The sequence below is a fragment of the Orycteropus afer genome, unplaced genomic scaffold (genome assembly GCF_000298275.1).
Source record: "Orycteropus afer afer isolate SDZICR_OR568_19922 unplaced genomic scaffold, OryAfe1.0 scaffold00223, whole genome shotgun sequence".
Lineage (NCBI taxonomy): Eukaryota > Metazoa > Chordata > Mammalia > Tubulidentata > Orycteropodidae > Orycteropus > Orycteropus afer.
The window spans coordinates 659020-679467 of NW_006921810.1; the positions used below are offsets into that span (position 1 = coordinate 659020).

The window sequence follows — 20448 nt, forward strand, 5'->3', positions numbered from 1 at the left end:
CAACCCCTCTTCACCTCTCCACCCTTATCTTGCCACTTTTTCTCTTATTCTTTTGCTCCAACCACAGTCATTTCCTTTCAGTTTGCCAAATGTTCCATGCCTCTTTCAGCTTCAAAACCTTTGTTCTAGTTGTTTCCTCTACAGGGAACTCCCTTCCCTCTAACACTCCTCTATTTCTTTTCAACAACCTTTTCCTGACTCCTCTCCCAACACACATATACAAACAACTTACATGCTGTCTCAACATCCTGAGTTTACTTTTTAGGTACTTTTTACAAATTGTAATCTAAATTTTTTTTGTGTATATTATTTTCCTGTAGTGTTTTTTCACTAGACATGTAAGCTCCATGAGGGCAAATATAGGGTTTGTCCCTTTGGGCACTGTATACCCTAGTGTCTGGTACATAGTAGGTGCTCAGTAAATACTTGTTGTATTAATAACAGCATGGGGTATAAACTTTGTAAAGACTTTTAAATTGTAAAGACTTAGGAAATTTGACACATTGTCAAATTGCATTCCAGAAAGTTTGTGTCCATCAGTTGATAAATTCTACCAGGAGTATGTGAGAGTATTCCTTTGATTACACCCATCCAGAAACTGAGTATTATACTCTTAAATAATTTTTAAATATTTTGACAGGCAAAATATTACCTCATTATTATTGAGGTTGCCTTCTTTTATTATTAGTGAAGTTGAATATTTTTCACATACAGTATTTGACAAACTCATATTTTCTGTGATGTCTCAATTCTTGGCAGGCTGCTTTTATTGAACCAGTTTTGGGGGTATTTTGAGAGTTTATTTAGATTAATTATCTTTCTACTTACTAAATAACGGCATCAAACCTACTTAACTTCATCTGAAGGTTGGGCAGATGTGGGAAATACTACTCCCCACAGTTTATACATAGTCATTGATAATTTTCCATTACTTTAGGAAACCATATAATTTATCATCTGAACTGGGACACCTTGGTGAGTGAAGAAGGGCCCTGTTAATAATTATTCCAGGACAACAAGTATGAAGCAGGACTGCCCCGTGAGTCCCAAGTTGCTAACCTTAGCAACTCCCTTTCATTTGCACGTAGATTTACACCTCTGGGGATCTAGAGCCGAGAGCAGAGGTCCACGTGATGGTCTAGGGATTAGTTGCTCTGAATTTAAATAGGGATGTCTTTGTGCTATGCTGTTCATTGACTCAATAATTCACCCTTGGTATTCCCTGTCGCTTCTGCTGCTCATTTCACTCCTTTTCCTCACCTGCCTAACCCTGGGAGTTGCAACTCATGAAACTTAGGCAGTTTCTAAAGCTCAAATAAGGAGGTCTCATGATGCTGTGGTTAAAGCATGGGCTGCTAACTGAAAGGTTGGCAGTTCGAACCCATAAGCTGTTCTGTGGGACAAAGATGAGGCAGCCTGCTTCAGTAAAGATTTAAAGCTTTAGGGACCCTGTGAGGCAGTTCTACTCTGTCTTATAGAGTCACTAAGAGTTGGAATCCACTTGATGGCAGTGGGTTTGGTTTTGGTTTTTATGGCTCAGATCTACCACCTGTCAGTCAGCTTGTCATATTTTGGTGCTTTGTATATTGCTGTGATGCTAAAAGCTATGCCACCAGTATTTCAAGTATCAGGAAGGCTACCCCTCTTCACCTCTCCACTCTCATCTTGCCACTTTTCCTCTCACTCTCTTGTACCAACCACAGTAGCTTCTTTCAGTTACTTAAATGTTCTAACCTTCTTTCAGCCTTAAAACCTATGGGCAAGCTGTTCCCTCTACTTCTAACACTTTTCCCTTTTCAACCACCTTTTCCTGACTCTTCTCCCAACACACACACAAACACAACCTACATGCTGTCTTAACATCATATAAGTTTACTTTTTAGGTACTTAGTACAAATGTAATCTAAAAAAAAAAAAAAATTATTTTTTTCCTGTAATGTTTGTTCCTCCACTAGACTGTAAGCTCCATGAGGTTCAGGTTTCAGTAGAGCTTCCAGACTAAGACAGACTAAGAAAAAGGTCTGGCAATCTGCTTCTGAAAATTAGCCAGTGAAAACCTTATAGATCATAACAGAACATTGTCTGACTCACTTGCTTTGGATACATCCATCATTAGGAGAGATTAATCACTGGAGGAGGACATATGTTTGGTGATGGATTGGAACATGCTGGTGATTGTGCAGATTACATAGGATTGGGCAACATTTTATTCTGTTGTCATGAATTGGAGCTCTCTATTTCTCTCTATCTATCTACCAACCAACCTACCTACATAAGTCTCATAAAATTTCATGCAACTCTCCTTTCATGATGAGGCCAGTGAGAGGTTCAGTGAGCTGAAGGGACTGTCTTGCCCATAGATGCAGAGGTAGTCAGATGCAGAGCCAAGACTCTTTGAAAACTACTCATCTATTCCACTAACCTACCTCCTCCTTCATTTTGAAATGCATTCCTCCTGCTTGCATTGCACTGATGCTGTAGCTATTTTCTGATTTTATAATGCTTCCAAATTTATGTCAAGAAGTAACCAAAACAGAGCGTTCACTTCCTAGAGCTCTTGCAAGAATGTTCTTTTTTGACAAACATAACACGTCAAAGTACAAGGCACAAAACTTCTGAGGCAGTTCATCCTGCACTGAGTTTATATCTACACAGGGTTCAGTGCCGATCACTTGTATTGCTTCCCTGAGCTCTTGTAGTACACCTACACACATCCCCAGCTATTCCTAAATGTCTTTTTTATGTAATTTATACCCTTCAATTAATCTCAAAAAATAGATTCAGAGTTGTTTCGCAACCACTGCCGTGGAGTCAGATCTGACTCATAGCAACCCCTTCCTTGGGTTTCCAAGGCGGTATCACTATGGAGGGAGCTCTGGTAGCATAGTGGCTAAGGCACTTGACTGCTAACCAGAAGGCTGGCGGTTCAAACCCACCAGCCACTCCTCGGAAAGAAGGGTGGGCAATCCTACTTCCGTAGTGATATTGCCTCGGAAACCCAAGGAGGGGTCGCTATGAGTCAGGGCTGACTCCACGGCACATAACAACAACAACAACAACAATCACTATGGAAGCCCAACCTTCCTTCTGAGGAGTGGCTGGTGAGTTTGAACTGCCAGCCTGCTGGTTAGCAGTCAAATGCCTTAGGCATTATGCCACCAACTTGAATTTGCTTACCAACTTGAATTTTCAAAAACTGCTAGGAAGTTAAGGAAAGCAGAATATGATGGCAGAAAACTTCTGGGGTGGGGGAAGACAGAGAGATCAGGAAAGATTAGATAGTTGAATTTTGTCGTGTTATCCAATCTTAGGTATGATTGTTCTAGGAAAAGAACAAGAGGCTCCCTCTTCCAACCTTGTCAACTGACAGCAAATTCCTTACCAATACAATTCCCTCTGTTGTGCACTGCATACATAACTCCAGGGGGCGCTATTCACACTGCCATATGCACACATGGTGCCAAATGGTCCCTCCTGGCAGTTCACAATCCTACTGGCACTGTGCAGGGCACTATCTGTGCGGCCACATGCTGAGGCCCTGATTGACATGCTTAGCATAACATTTCCCTGATAAAAGTGCTATCACTCGGCTGCCCGTAGGATTGCTTCACTTGCCAGTAATACCTCAGGGTAACCCTAATTTCAAGCATATACTCACCTAGTTTCTGTAAGTACTATAGTATTTGCCAACCCAGGTATTCTGGTTTCAGGTTTGGAAAATAAGTCATGGGAGCTATCTTTTATGTGCTGAGTTTTGCCTAGATTTTGCCATTTCATTTTTACTGAAGAAAACAGGAAATAAATAAACCTCCTGATTTGCTAGAGAATCAAAACATTTAAGATACTGTTAATGTTTTAAAGGGATTTCTTTCTATTAAACTATATATCTGTAAAGGAAACAGGAAAATCATTTTAGGATAAACTGCTTCCATGTTCAAATATCTACACATACAGACTAATAAGTTAAGATCCACTTATTTTCTCTACAGAGATAAAGGGAAATCCATACACCCAAGAGGGCTGACTTGCCTAATCGAGATTGACCTGGTCTTGAATTAGTGGAGGAACCAATTTTACATCTTCCAGCAAGGGAAGTGATGAAAAGATTCAAGACATCTTTATACGATTTCCTATAGTTTCTAGGATGAAATCCATGGTTTCTTCCGGCTGGAAGAAACATTTGAGTTCATTCATTTATTCATCATTCAATTCTTACTATTTGCCAAACACCATGATCCTGCAGTCCAGGCCCTTTCATGAGGAAACTGAGGCCACAAAGTTGGTTAGAGAAATGGCCGGAAACGAAGCCCAGATGTTCTATATCCAGGATACCTCCTCCTACTGTGCTGCCAAATATGCCCCATGTAGTTACATTCAGGTAATGAAATAGGAGAACATCTGTGTATTGCATGTGATTTGCATGTAATTCATGTAAAAAAAGTAAAATATGAGCTCCTTTGCCAGTCATTTCTTTATAAATGTCACAACATAGAGAAGGGTCAGTGTTAGGGGTAAATCACTTCAGAATTCATTTAGAAATTTTACAAATCAATCTTTTTTTCACCTAGTGCACTCCTTACAATTTAAATATTTCAATCATGTCCTTTCTTAAATGTTGCCTGTACAGATCAAAATCCTATAAATAGCACTGACCTTGAGGAATTTTATCTTTAGTCTTCTTTATCCTGAACCTTTGAGTACTATTCTAGATAATTTCTGATCCATGACAACATGAATACTCCAATCTTATGGAGGCTCCTTTCTTAAAAGAATTGTTTTGAGTGGAACTTTAGGTATATACTTTATAACTGTGAAATTTCTTTTTCTGAGGTATCTATATTCATCCTGTACACAATTAAATCTCCCAACTTGCTGAATATTGCTGAACTTGTTGACGGTTGAGGAGGTCGAGCACATGTGAGTAAAAGGAGAACAGCTGCTCTTGCCAGCTGCCTCCTGCTCTGCAAAGACATAAATACTGCCCAAGGAGCCTCTGCAGGGTAAGGGACTGCCATCTAGTTTGAGGTTGTTGCAAGGAGACCTTTTCTGACAGTTTTCCTTGGGAAATTCATCCAAATACCTCTGGACCAAGAGATACTGAACTTTTTAGTTGAGTGACTATGAACAAGTATTCTGAAGTCAAAGTAATCCAGTTAAACCAGTTGCTGTCCGGTTGTTTCTGACTAATGGTGACCTCATGTGTCAGGTAGAATTGTGCTCTATAAGGTTTTCAATGACTCTTTTATTTTTTGGAAGTTGATCTCCAGGCCTTTCTTCCCATGTGCCTCTGGGTGGACTAGAACCTCCAACCTTTTGGTCAGCAATTGAGTGGGTTAATTGCACTGCCCAGGGACTCTGAAGTCAAACCACCTGGGCTCAACTCTTATCTCAGCCTTTTGACATTGGGCAAATTACTTTACCTCCCTGTGCCTCATCTTCCTCATCTGTAAATGGGGGTAATAATAATTTCTTCCACGGTTTTTGAGGATTAAGTGAGTGAGATTTTATTACTATTTATTAATTTCAACAAATAGCTATTGAGTTCTTAACATGTTCCAGTTTCCATGAACAAGACAGAAATGGCCCTTTCTTTCAGATAATGTAATTTTTTTCAAACTAGAAGCTCTGGTCCATTAAAGGTTTATGATATCAATGTCGTGGATGTGACTAGATTTTGTTTTAAATACCTAGATAGAATTTTACAAAATCACAGTTTTATGAAACTTTTTTTCATTTACTTAAATTTTTATACATATGTGTGGTCTGGGTCTTGATCTAAAATGTATTTTACACTGAGTTGCTTTCAAATATGTTTATAAAACACTGGTCTAGTAGAGAAGATAAGCAATTAAACATGTAACCTCGATACAGTGTATGTGATAAGTGTAGGCACAGGTCACCTGACCCCAATCTGGCAATTACAGGGAATCAGGTAAGGCTTCCAGGAGGAAGTGGCATTTAAACTGAGATGTTAAGGGTGAGTAGAAGTTTGCCAAGGAAGTTGGGGGTAGAGGTGGTGAGAAGGTGGAAAGCAGTTCTTTAAAGGCAGTGGGGAGCCTTGGGGGTTTTAATGAAACTGGGGAGAGACTTGTTCAGATTTGAATAGTTGAAAGGCCTCTCTGGCTGCCTGAGAAGAATGAACAGAATCAATTAGAAGACTGTTTAGTAATTCCAGCATGACAGACAAGAGTGGTCTGGACTGAGGTAGGGGCAGTGAGGTTCAAGGACATGGGTATTCATAAGGGACCTTGTATTTATGTAGGACTGACAGGACTTGGTGATTGATGGCGGAAGGTGCTGGAACTGGAAGGGTGGGGCTGATTCCCACTTGTCTCATACCTCTGTTTGATGTCTAATTGACAAAGGTTTCAGGGGACAAATCTAGTCTTTAAGTTCCAAGCTCCTAACTTGAGGAAATGTTCCTTTAAACAGGAAGACAGGACCTTTCAATCACTTTGCAAATCATTGCTCCATCCTGCTGGACTTATCTGCAGACTGTTGCTGGCCTAGGAGTTGGCAGGGCTTACTGTTCCAAAGTGGGATGATTCTTGGCAGGAGATGGAAGGCTGGAAACAGAATGGAAACTGGGCCAGCCAGGCACCTTATATGAAAAGAAAAAAGAGAAACTTGGTACTTTTCCATCTGATCCAGATTATCTATCTGGTCAGAAAATAATTTAAAAGTACAGATAATTCAAAGATGTTTATATTTGGTTTTGAAATGCCATGCATTTTTGGCAATGGATTTACCTTGCCAAATGTTTTTCTTAGGCCTTATTTTGCATTCCCTGAACACAGACCATCTGGGTAGCAGGGGAATAAGCTGGAGCCCAGGAGGGAGTCTGGGTGGGTGGCTGGGGAGGTCCAAACATTTAAAATCAATCTGAGACCACAACTCTCCCTTATCACCTCAGTTGATCAATATCTACTGTCTATCTGTGTCCTGCTACAGAGCAGGGGCTTTTTCTGACCTAAGTTTTGCCAGGTCACAATGTGCTTTGAAAAGCAGCTATCTAGTTTCCAGCACACAATGCTTCCTACCCACAAGGCCACCTCCACCTAACAGGGTGGCAGCCAGCTGACCCAGGGCTCAGCAGCAACTTCAAAATCAAACCATATTTGGAGCACCAGGTAGGGTATATGCAGATGTTACCATAAAAGACAATTTAAGTCATAATCAGTCCTGTTTTACACAAGAGCTGGCCAGACCAGACAGAAGGTCTCTTTTCTTGTTATTGACAAGATTGCAGCTTCCAGACAAGTTAAAAGCTCAGCTTATCTTCCATGGCTCAGGTCCACAAGAGAGTTGTGTCTCACTGAAATCCTTTAAACAAAGGGTCTCTGCATCAAGTCCCCATTAGGGCCTAGAAGAAATGTCAGGGTGGCAGCCACTCCCTTCTGAAGAATCCTAAGCATTCATTCCCCCGTTTTCTTCATCTGGCCCTTGCCAAGCCAGGATAGTGGCCTGGTCCCCAGGCTAGAGAATTCACTGGGAATAATTAATAACAGGCCCAAATATGGAAGTTCAGGGAAACCGGTTGTTGCCAATCTTTTGTAAAATTAAGTGCTGCTTCTCATAATCACCACAGAGGAGAGAACACTTCCTAGTTTTCCCATTTTTCAGGTCAGAACTACCCACTCAAAGGAATTTTTTTTTTTTTTTTTTTTACAGCTTATAAGGTGGTCTGTGACCGACCCCTGTTTTCGAAGTGTCTTTTACTTCATCAACCTTTCTTCCCAAGAAGATGGGCTGCCAAAATTCAGGCAGCCAGTAGTTTCTTAGACTCAGTTTCCTGAAAATTTTAAGGAAGCAAAGCCCGTGCTCTGTGTCAGGAGCATCGACATCTGATAACGTCTCTTTTCCCTCCTTTAATAATGTCTCCTTGATTTGAGGTCTTTGGATGCTCGTCCCAAATCTTTAGAACAGATGCCCCAGCCCCCTGCCCCATCACCATGCCAGTATCACTCCCATCTTATACTTACCCTTCTTCTTATATACACACCTCGCTGAGGTCATCCTCAGCTTGCAACATGGAAGGGGAAGGAAATGTGAGCTAAAGCAACAGGTTCCACCCACAGCCTGAACTTGGAAGGGGAGCGGGCGAGGCGACAGGAGCGGGGCGGTAGAGGGAGAGGAAGCGAGGAGGAGGATGATGGAAGGGAAATGATGGTGTATGACTACTGAGCACGTCACTTGGGTTCTTACAAGGGTTTGTGTTTGTGTGTCGCGGGGGTGGGGATCCTTCACGGGGTCACTCGGGGACTTCCGTGTGGGTTCCGAGGCGCCGGGCTTGCGCTTTAGGGTGCCCGGAGGCTTCTGTGGGGTAAGAGCCCCGCGGAGAGACGCCAAGAAAATGTGAGTGTGTCTCGGGTTAAAATACTACACCCTTCCCAGGGCGCTGCTCTTGCTAATAGGCTGGGTTTGCACCTCTCGAGCCCTGCGCCCCCTTCGGTCGAGCCTTTTCTCGGTCACTCCAACCCCATCCCCGCCCGACCTCCCTCCTCAGCCTGTAGCCACGAAAACCGGGAGAGCGGACTGCGCCGCGCCCGGCCGCCTCTGGGCATGCTCGGTGGCGGGGCCCGTTCCAGCAGCCGGGAGGGCGCGTCCTCCTCGCCCAGGGCGGCGGCGGCGCCTGCGGCGACTGCTGCCGCGCCCTCGCCCGGCACACCTTAGGGAACAGACGGGGACCACTCAGCCTAGAGCGGCCGGAGAAGGCCCCGAGGCCCGAACCCCCAGCCCCAGCCAACACAGAGGAGAGGCCGGCCAGGGACGCGGGAGTGAGACCTCAGAGAAGCCTGCGGTTCCTTAGAAAGTAAAGCTCAGCTCGCTCGCAGAGCCGGCCTCCCAGCCGCCGGCGGGGGCGGGGCGGGGCGGGGCCGGGGTGGGGGGTGGTCTCCATGCTAAGAGAGAGATGCGAAATTAGTAGCCGCCCACCCTCCTCTGTGTTCCCGCCCCCAGCAAATTATAATTCTCTGGGAAAGTGTCTGGTTTTCTGATTATCCTTGGGGTGGGGTGCAGGGGCGCGCACGGCGCAAAATGGTTAAAACAAAGTCCGCGCGCGCTCCGGGGTCCCTCGTAGGAAAAGTGTGAGCGCTGGTGGCTGGACACCCGTTTTGCTAATTTGAGGGTTAGTTACCCGGAGGAAGTCTGGTGTGTCGGGGTGGGGGGTGATAAGGGAAGCTTCAGGCTGTGCAGACTCCCGCCTCTAGGTCTCCTTGTGCGGCGCGCCTGGCCCTGGCGGGTTCCGGGCACTGGGTCCGGGCGTTCGCGGTCGGAGGCGGGCGGCCGGAGCAGGTTCGGCTCGGCGACTCACTCTCTGCCTCCTCCCCCCAGGATTACCGAGAGGATGGGATGGATCTAGGCAGTGACGCCGGCAGCAGCAGCAGCAGCAGCCGCGCCAGTTCGCAGTCCAACTCCACCAAAGTGACCCCTTGCTCCGAGTGCAAATCCTCGTCTTCGCCGGGGGGCAGCTTGGACTTGGTATCTGCCCTGGAGGACTATGAGGAGCCCTTCCCGGTCTACCAGAAGAAGGTGATTGATGAGTGGGCGCCGGAGGAAGACGGGGAGGAGGAGGAAGAGGAGGACGAGCGCGACGGGCGAGGGTACCGGGATGACCGCTGTCCGGCACGAGAGCGGGGGGACGTGAGTGCCAGGACGGGCAGCGGCGGCGGGGGCAGGAACGCCACTACTGCCTTGCCGCCCCCCATGCCTAACGGTAACCTCCACCCCTACGACCCCCAGGACCTCAGGCACAATGGCAACGTGGTGGTGGCCGGCCGGCCGAACGGTCCCCGTGGTCCCCGCCGGTCGTTCCAGAAGCCCCAGCTGGCAGAGGGCCGGCGCAGCGGCCGGGGCCCCACGGTTACGGGGCTAGGCCTCCAACCTCCAGACTGCGGGACGTGCGTCCCAGAGGAACCCCCAATGCCCCCCATGGACTGGGAGGCTCTGGAGAAGCATCTGGCAGGGCTGCAGTTTCGGGAGCAAGAGGTGCGGAACCAGGGCCAGGCGAGGACCAACTCCACCTCTGTAAGTTGCCGGGGTGCGTGCCCACACGCGCGCGCACACTCGCGTACACATCCCGCGCACAGCCCATACTCCCCCTCCCTAGCTCCCTCCGGCTTGCGGGCCCATTCATTCTAAACCAAGGGTGGGGGCCAGGCAGGAAAGGCCGCCTTCAGCTCCCCTGGGGTACAGTTGTACAGTCTGTGGGCTGGGTTGCAGAATGGGCGGAGGAGAGGGCGGGGCAGCCAGAGAGCAGCGGAAAGTCGGGTTAGTGGAACTGGCGACTCATTTTGATGGAATTACTTAAGGAGACAAGGTTGTGAGTCACTTGCCTGAAAATAAATTCGTGGAGATTTTGGCACAAAAGCTAGTGCCTGCGGGTGATATTTCAAATCTCAATAGTTGTGGCTTTATCAAGCGTGGTAGGGCTTCCTTCCTTGCCACTGATGTCTCACCCATGCATAACATAGGCTGTGCCTGTGCTCACGCACACATTCGTTTGCCCACTCCACCGAGCTGGCAGCAGGGTTTGTTCTACCTTTCGTTTTTAAGGGAATGCTTCTGTATTTGGCTGGTTTGACCGACCTTCTTTAAGACTCTCTCCAAAACCTTTCTCTCTATGGTTGACCTGGGAGAAAGGGTAAAACGTCCTGCCAGGATGAAGGAGGGGTTCTGGCCTCTAACGCCAGACTCATTCCTGGTCTCGTGAATCTCTCCTTGTTTTGAGACAGAGCCACTTGCTTGCAGCTCCTTACCTAAGGCTACTGCTTCAATTTAGGAAAGCCAGACTGGGAGGGGTGCTGGAGTGGAAAAAGGGAGGGAGGGAAGGAGGGCTGCATCTGTAATATGAAGCTCTGGCAGGTTAGCACTTGTCTCAACATCTTTTTTTGCCCCTGAGATAAGAGCTGATGAATGACTTAAAAGAAAAGCGTCATGAATGTAGCTCCCCTATTTATCACTGTTTTGAGATAAAGCAACAGTTGTAATTTGAAATCATTAATGGTGTTCCAAAATAGGGCTGAGGGGCACAGTTTAACTGAGCTGCTTTCTGTGTGTGGCAGCTGTGTGGCAGTGTGGGAAAATGCTTGCCTTCCAGGTGTAATTTTCTGATTCCAGGGTCCTGGGGCTACTGGAAATTGGGTGCGTGCACTTCTGACTTCAGGGGTGAGGATGGTAACTGCATTTCACAGAGAAATTGGCACAGTTTCTATCAGAGAAAGCCCTTGGCTGACAGAGCCCACTGGTTAGTGTCCCTTGAGAAACTGCCTATTAAATTAACACACTTGTTTTAATCCTAGGCACTTAGGAGTTTACCATGGCCACTAGTAAACATGGAATATTTCCATTACAGCCAGTACTCTCTCTTGTACCTTTTGAGAGAATCCATCCTTTTTCCATTCAGTGCTTGTTGCAGAAAAATACCTCATTAAGCAGCCTGGACTTGAACAATACTTTGAAGATAAGCACAAGTTTCATTTACTTTTACACAATATTTATACATTCATGAAAAAATGACTAATTGGGTATTTTAAAATATTGTTATATACATACATATTTATGGTTTGATGGTGGCCATGAGCTTCGTTCTTTAAATTATTAAATAAAATTTTATTGGACACCCATAATATGTATGGTCTTGAGTGCTAAAGCTACACACCTGCCCAGATGTGGCTTGCATTCTGCTGAGGGGAGGATGCAGACTGCCTCCCCTCCTGGAACTTAAAATTGAATGGCTTACCTAACAGTACCTCCCCACTCCTGTATACATTATCTGTTCCTGTTTATGGTCAAGTCTTTCTGAATCTTCTTTTTGGACAGTCTGTGTAAACCAAATGTGCCTCCTCAGTTGGAGTGAACAATTTTGTACATTTGGGTTCCCCCCCTCCCAAAACTGTCTCCTCTGGACATTTCTTCCACAAGTCACACAGAGAAATTTGGGTTTCATTGCTTTAAAACAAGTATGTGTACAGGAGAAGAGGGTGGTGAGCTTTTGAGGTTGATATTTAATTTTTCCGTGTTTTGAAAAAAATTACTAGCCAGTATTGGTTTAGAAATAGTGTTTTATCAAACTGCAAGTTACTCATGAAATCACCTTAGCATTTTTTTAAAAAATCAAATAAAATAGAATGTACCACAGTTATTGTATAGGTAGTCATAGTAAGCCTGGTTTTATGGCATTTCTATCTCAGTTTTATGTATATACTGGGTGATAATGTAAAATGTATTTTTCACTGTGGATCACATTGCTGTCTTAGTTTCTAAGTGCTGCTGTAACAGAAATACTGTAAGTGGGTAGCTTTAATGAACAGAAATTTATTTTCTCACAGTTCCAAAACAAACCCAAAGATACTGCCATTGAGTCAGGTCTGACTTAGAAAGACCCTGTAAGATAGAGGAGAACTGCCCCCATAGGGTTTCTAAGGCTATAAATCTTTACAGAGACAGACTGCCACATCTTTCTCCCATGGTGGTTTCAAACCACCAATCTTTGGTTAGAAGCTAAGTACTTTAACCACTGTGCCACTGGGGTTCCTTTTCTCACTGTTTAGGAAACTAGAAGTCAGAATTTAGTGCACTAGCTCTAGGGGAAGTCTTTCTCTCTCTGTTGGCTCTAGGGGAAGGCCCTTGCCTCTTCAGCTTCTGTTCCTTAGTTCCTTGGCAATCTTCATGTGGCATGGCATCTGACTTCCCCTATATGTGCTTCCTAGCTTATATACCTGTTGTTAGGTGCCACTGAGGCTATTTCAGCTCATAGCCAAACCATGTGACAGTGTCAAACCACCCCATATGGTTTTTTTCTAGGCTGTAATCTTTGCAGAGAGGAGATTGCCAAATCTTTCTTTCCTACAGGGTGGGTTTGAACTGCTAACCTTTGCTTCACCAGGCCTCCTTCAGTCATCTCTTTTACACCTCAAGAGTGACTGGATTAGGACACATTGATACAGCCTCATTAACATAACAAAGGAAACCCTATTTCCAAATGGAATTATATCCACTGATACTGAGGTTAGCATTCCAACACATATTTTGGGGGACACAATTAAGTCCATAACAGTCACTCTTATAAAAGTTTGAAAAACACTGCTTTGGTTTACTGCTGTATGGAATAAGTGAAAGAGAATTTATAACTATTAGGACAGAAACCTGAGAAGAACAAAAATACTGCAGAAATGGGAAGACATGTCTTGAAGGAGTTGCTCAATTCAAATTATATTTTTGCTTCTTTAAGAAAAAGTTGTATGTAAATACTATATACCATGGACTGCCAGAAGAATGAACAAATCTGTCTTGGAAGAAGTGCAGTCAGAATGCTCCTTGGAAGTGAGAATGGCCAGATTTCATCTCACCTGCTTTGGTCATGTTGTCAGAAGGGACCATTTCCTGAAAGGGATATTATGCTTAGTAAAGTGGAGAGTCGGTGAAAAGGGCAGAACCCACAACAAGATGGATTGACACATGGCTGCAACAATGGGTTCAGGTATAGCACAGATTGTGAGGCTGGCACACGGGCGGGCAGTGTTGCATTCTGTTGTATCACTATGTTGGATCGCTATGATTTGGAGGTGACTTGATGGCACCTGACAACAGCACATACCACTGAAAGGAGGGGGATAAAACAAAAAAGGAGTTGGTTTCCTTCACCTTCTATAATGAAGGGTATAAGCTTTTGCCTGCCTTAGGGCCTTTGCACTTTGACTTGCTTTTACTTCTGCTTGGACTCTTCAAGTAACTGGTTCTTTTTCATCCCTTAAGACTGAGCTCAGTGCTCACCTCTTCAGAGAAGCTATCTCTGAGCACCTTTCTGAAAGTAACAGCACTGTATCCCCTACCAGACACTCTTAACCATTCCTTTTGTTTATTGTTTTCTTCATGCTTATTATGTCTGAAATTGTCTTGTTTAGTTCTTTATTTTTGGTCTTTTCCTAGTAAACTCTTAGTTGGAGTGTGGGGAGCCTGTCTTTTCAGTGCTGTCATCTAGTGCTTAGGACAGTGCCTGGCATATATTAGCTTCTCAAACAGAGAATGAATTAATGAAAGAATGAACATACAAATGAAAGAAGTATTTATAAGACCCATACATCACAGACCTAATCCAACCCCTTCATTTTACAGTTGAGAAAACAGGCCCAGAGACGCTAAATGCTTTGCTTGAAGTCCTGGTGAGAAAACCCATGAAAGGGGTTTTATCTTTCTTTCTGACATCAGACTAGGTTTTATTATTATTATTATTTTCTCCTTTTAATGTTTAAAATAATTTGAAATAAAGGAAAGCACTCCCACCTCTTTGAAATAAATGGTCTCCTAACTGTGAATCTCTTCTTGCATTTTCTTAGCATTAAGGACAAAAGTAAACAGTGAAATAATCCAAACCCCATCACTTTTGAGTCTGTTTTCATGGACATAGTTTTGTTTTGCTTTGCTTTGTTTTAATGGGTTAACATTGAGTTCTGCAGAGCAAATGAGTGACAGAACTCAGGTCTTCTTACTCTGTCACCGCTGTTCTCCTCTTCCTCTCAGTTCAGGGATCTACTCAAAAGGAAATATTATAGTCTCAAAATGTGTTGACAATCAGCCACCCCTAATCCAGGGAAAATCTAGAGACAAAATGAAAAAACACATAACATTTAGGTGGGATTTAAAACATAGTACTGACCTTTATCTTTTGAAGGGTTTGAGTAGCTCATTCTTACTTGGTCCTAGTGCGAGGGTGTTGAACTTGGATACTGCCAGGAACAGCAATATGAGTCTGAATATGAATAGTGAAGTACCTAATGAGTGTCCCATAGAAAACACTCAGGTGGCCTAATTTCCTGCTTTCTTCTCACTCATAGATGGCTCAGCTCCCCACCTTGATGTCAGCGCCTTCAGTGTTGCAAGTATTTTTTTATTCTAGGGCCATACTCCCAGCAGCTAGCTTATGCTTTACACAAATACCTGACACATTTGGGCAGAGTGAGGGGTTAACCCAACAATCAAAATTACTCCCAGAAGTGCCCCTTTCAGTTGGCCAGCCCCTTCTGATCTGGTGTCAGTTGTTTCTCCTAGCCCTGCCCTTAGTCCATATTACCTCCTGTCTGTGAACATTCTTGCTAAACTCAAGGGCCAGACACAGTTTAGGAGTAAAGAAGGATTCCAGATATTGGTTCTTTTGCTTTAGAACTGAAGCGGTAGGTTAGGGGAGTTCTACTCCCATATGTTCATGTCCATCCTAGGTTCTTATTGCCCTGCCTACGCTGACTCTGCTGACCTGGCTTGGACAATCTAGAGGGTTTATGAAGTGTCTCCAGTTTTCCTTCTTTTTAGAGCAGGCCCCAACAAGTGAGGTTGCTTTCTTCTTCTGCTTGCTCAGGGTTTTGATGTATCACTGTATCACCCTTTCTCCTATTCAAGAGGTACCCCAGACACTTGAGCAAGTAGGGTGAGGGTGCATACTACATCAATGTATTTTTCTTCCAAGTGGAATATAATTCGACTGTTTCTAACTGGTTTTTCCACGAAATTTCCTCCTTCAGCGGGAATGTAGTCCTCAGTCCTCCAAATTTAGTCTGTTCTGTCTGTCTCTAGAAGTTCATCCATTTTTCTTATCCCACTTCTCCCTTCTTTTAATATTTTTTTTTAAACAGTTCTATTGATTTATAGCTGGCATAAAATAGAGTGTACATATTTAAAGTATACAATATGATGAGTTTTGCCATACATACATAGGGGAAACCATCACCACAACAAGATAATGAATATATCTATCACTCCCAAAGTTTCCTTGTACCCTTCACCTCACCCCCATCCAGTCCCCCAGCAACCAATAATCAGATTTCTGTAGCTGTGGATTAGCTTGTATTTTCTAAAATTAATATAAGTACAAGTAGGAGCTCTGGTAGCGTAGTGCCTAAGGCATTTGACTGCTAACCAGAAAGCTGGGGATTCAAACCCACCAGCCACTCCTCAGAAGGAAGGTTGGGCAACCTACTTCCGTAGTGATACTGCCTCAGAAACCCAAGGAGGGGTCACTGAAGTTGGGTCTGACTCGATGGCACTGAGTTTGGTTTTGGTTTTGGTATATAATATATACTCATTTTTTGCCTTATTTCTTTTACTCTGATAGGATTATTTGAGATTAATCCACGTTGTTGTGTGTATTAATAGCCCCTTCTTCTTTATTACTGAGCATTGTTCCATTGTGTGGATATGCCACAATTTGTATAGCTATTAACCTGTTGGTGGACATTTGATTGTTTCTGGTTTTTGCTGGTACAAATAGAGGTGGTATGAATACTTGTGTACAAGTTTTCGGATGGTTATACCCTCTTGTTTCTCTTGGGTGAATGCCTAGGAGTGGAATGGCTGGGTTATATGGTAGATATAGCTTTAACTTCTTAAGAAGCTGACAAATTTTTTTAAAAAACTTTGTACTATTTTACCTTACCATCACCATGTGCCTCAATGCACTGATTAAACCTTTGTTTCCCCTTCCATAGGTGCTCTGTTCCATCTGTGTCCTTGGAGCCTTGCAGGGCATCTCTCTTCAGGTGGCTGGGTGACTGCTACCCTATCTCTGAAGAGACAACAGAAAAGCACCAAGATCTCATGTTATACCCAACAGTCATAGCACCCATTGTTCAAAACTAGGAAAGATGCTATCTTTTAAATTAAAGAAGAGTTTTGGTTGTAGACACAAGTTTTAAGTGTAGCTTTATTATTTTTTAGTGCCTGTGGCAGTTGCATTTTCCTAATTTAATGAGAAGATAAGAATTTTAATTGGCATTGTTAATTGAAAGCAAATTCTCCTGATGAAGTCATTTCCGAAGTACTTGAAAATAATTTATCTTTTGTTTGTTAATTCTGTTAACAAGTATAAATGTAGGTACTTTAAAGCAAACTTTAAAGAAGCAAATTTCTTCCTAGAATGGTACTAATTACCAGTTATTCTCAATGTATTATTTACAGCCCAGTTATTCTTTCACCATCAATGATGCTACTAAAGTAGCTTGAATGACACAGTGATTTGTTTCCTTAGTTACTTGGGCTATGTTTAAAGCACAGGAATTCCCATTTTTGTAGACTGTACTAAGAGGTCTTTATTGTTCCTGCAAAATATAGTAAAGTTTATAAATTTATTACGTTAGGTATCTGTGCAGCTGAGACGTTGTTGTTGTTGTTGTTGTTGACCTGACTCATAGCAACCCCTCCTTGGGTTTCTGAGGCAGTTTCACTACAGAACTAGATTGCCCAACCTTCCTTCCGAGGAGTGGCTGGTAGGTTTGAATCTCCAGCCTTCTAATTAGCAGTCAAGTGCCTTAGGCACTACACTACCATTGCAAACATTATATGTGGTATGTAGTTATCATGTATGCCTGCTAGTTAAGCACACAGAATAGTGTTATGTTAATTTTTTTTTTTTTTTACTATAATAAAAAATCACCAGGGTGAAATTTATTCTGTACTTTAACCTTTTTAGTGCTTTAATGAAAAGTTCTTTGCTTGCGTTTGAAATTTATGTTGATTTTTGTTTAAGAGCTGCAAAGACCTCTATCCATTAGCATGCACTCAAAGAAATGTGATGTGTTTTAAAAGAATGAGGTTGCAGGTAAGCCACAAGTGTATAATCATTTAAATTTTGAAAATATACTGTTAGTTCTGGGGCTGTGTGTGTGTGTGTGTGTGTGTGTGTATTTAGACTATCATCATGTAGTTCATCCCCTTGTGGAATAGCTTTTTAAGAATGTTGTAGTTGGGTTGGAGCCCTGGAATACTATAAATGGTTAATGTGCTCAGCTGCTAACCAAAAGGTTGGAGGTTCTAGTCCACTCAGGAGTACCTCAAAAGAAAAGCCTGGTGATCTACTTCCAAAAAGACAGCCATTGAAAACCTTATGGAGCACAGTTCTGCCCTGACACATACGGTGTTGCCATGAGTTGAAAATGACTTGATCTCAGTAGGTTTCAACTGGTAGTTGGATTTTAAGAAATTGTTGCTTACCTATTAGTTTGCACCCAGTAGACCTTTAAAGCATCCTAAAGGAAAGTTTTCAGAGAACATATCAGAAAAATATGCAGATATTCTCTTCCCACCCTCATTGAGCTGTTTGAACATTTGACCACTGGCATTGTATCACTTCCCTGCATTCCTCCCTCATTCTGCCCACATTTTAAATTCTAGCTCCCTTGGTCTAGCCTTCCTTATTTCTTCACTCCCAGGAAGCTCCAGCATGAGCCTTTGGTTTATAGCAGCACTACCCACCACTGTCCATGACATTGCCCATCACTTGCTTCCTCAAGGCCAGCTCTGATTCAGAGGGAGCTTTACCTGATCATCTCAGCTCTGAGCAGCCTCTTTTTCTTCTGCGTATGTTATTCCACATGTGTCTGTACCATTTAATCATACTTACATTTTAAAAGACTTTTCAGGTTTTAAATGTTTAATGTTCATTGATCCTTATGACAAACGTGAAAACTGGAAAAGGCAGTTATTAATCCCATTTTAGAGATGAGAAAACTGAGGCCCAGCAAGGCAGAGCCTCACTTAAATGATAAAAGTCAGACTGACCTATCAATTTCTGACTCCAATTCTGGGCTCTTTCAGTGATAGTGTAACCACTCCTTGTCTTTTATTCTTGATTATCTTTTTGTGGGTATGTCTGTCATCTACCCAACTATTTTAAATCCTTCTTGCTCTTCAAACTCACACACTACAGTAGGATTTGCTAAAGAGTAGGCATCTAATGAATATGTCTTATCTGGTTGATTAATGTAATTTGCATGACCCTTTCTATTTAGTTCTTTAATCTAAGCAGCTATACTGTGAACTTTGTGCTAATAATAATTCTCAGTCCTTTCTTAAAAGTTTATCCAAAGAGAAGAAAGGGAGCCATTGCCTAGTAAGCTGTGAGTGTTTGTTTGTGATGATGAGAAAAGTGACAACAATTTTGGGTGGTGGCTGCACAACATGATTAATGTAATTGCTATCACTAGATTGTACACCCAAAAAATGTTGTATTGGCGAATGTTGTGTTATATATATTTTTACAACAACTGGAAAAAAGAAGATTATCTCAACTCTGTGATCTATTTTCATTTTAAAATAGAAATTTGTTTTCACTTCCAGATCATTGCCTAAAGACACTAATGGTTTTCTTTTCTTTGGAATTTAGTCTTAAGTGTTTGTACAAAAAGGCCTTTTGCAAATGCTTTTTCTTAGCTGCTTTCTGCTCCTTGAGTAGATAGGACAGATGATGCTTTATAGTGTCAGTTACTGAGATTATTTTTCTCGTCTCAACTTCTGTGGAAATTCAAGCATCTCATAATTAAGCATTTTCAATATTAAAAAAAATAAAAGATTTTAGAGGTAGGAGGAATCTGAGAAGTGATCTCATCATACCCTGACCATCTTCAAAGGAGGAAACTGAGGTCTATGGCAATTAAAAGTCTTCACCCAAGTTCCTCAGCCCAAGCCTCACCAAGCCTCAGGTCATTCCTAATTCACACTTTGAATGAGCTTCTTTTGCTTCAGCTAATTCCAGTTTTTTTTTTTTTTTTTTTGAAGACTGCTTTCGAAACTTAATTTGGAGGATGCACTCAGTCTCATCACTTAAGATAGTCTATGATTGGAAGTAGAGTCTAATTTTTGTCACTTGATAATAAAGCTTTCATTTAACTTTTGTGTATCCATCTCTCTCTTTTTTATTTTTTTCCTTTTTTTAATTGTGATTTGGGTGAAAGTTTACAGAGCAAATTCATTTTCCATACAACAGTTCATACACTTTGTGTTTCATGACATTGATTGCAATCCCCACAATTCAACAGCTGTCTTCCCACTTCCTCCCTGTGCTTACCTTTTCCCTGTGTTCTTCTTTCCTGTGTATTCCTGCCCTCTGAGCTATCCCTGTGCAAATACTGCCTTTCTGATCTCCCATGGTTGATTGTCCTCAGGGGTATACCTATCTCTTTTTCATTTTTTAAACCCATGTTATAGCAATTATAAAATTGCTTTATTTCTTTCAGACTTCACTCCAGTTCATTGCTGTGTGTGTTTCTACCAATGGAATAGTGCCCTCCCTGGACAGACAAATTTTTTTTGCCATTGCTCCTTTCCCATCACACTCTGTAAGCACTGTTTTCTGGCTCCACTTCCTCCTTCTAGCATTGGGTGCTGTATTCATTTCCTCTGGCTGCATAACAAAGTACCACAAACTGAGTTACTTAAACAATAGAAGTTTAATATCTCACAATTCTGGAGGCTAGAAGACTGAATTCAAGGTATTGGCAGGGCCATGCTCTCTCTGAAGACTCTAGGAAAAGACCCTTCTTTGCCTCTTCCTAGTTTTGTGTAGTTCCTGGCAATCCTTGACATTTCCTGGCTTATAGATGCATTAGTCCAGTCTATGCCACCAAATTTACTTGGCCTTCTATCCTCTGTGGCTCTGTTGCTGTGTGGCTTTTTTCCTCTTTT

The 20448-nt window shown here is 42.8% G+C and overlaps 1 protein-coding gene across 1 annotated transcript in view; it reads left to right on the forward strand.

The window, feature by feature from the left end:
- Positions 1-9339: 9339 nt before the first annotated feature.
- The window catches only part of SCHIP1 (schwannomin interacting protein 1), a 211807-nt gene continuing 200698 nt past the window's right edge, over positions 9340-20448 (forward strand). The window contains exon 1 of the mRNA XM_007948754.2: positions 9340-10026. Within this exon, the coding sequence (XP_007946945.2) occupies positions 9352-10026 (675 nt within the window). The 5' untranslated portion in view covers positions 9340-9351. The remainder of the gene's footprint in view (positions 10027-20448) is intronic.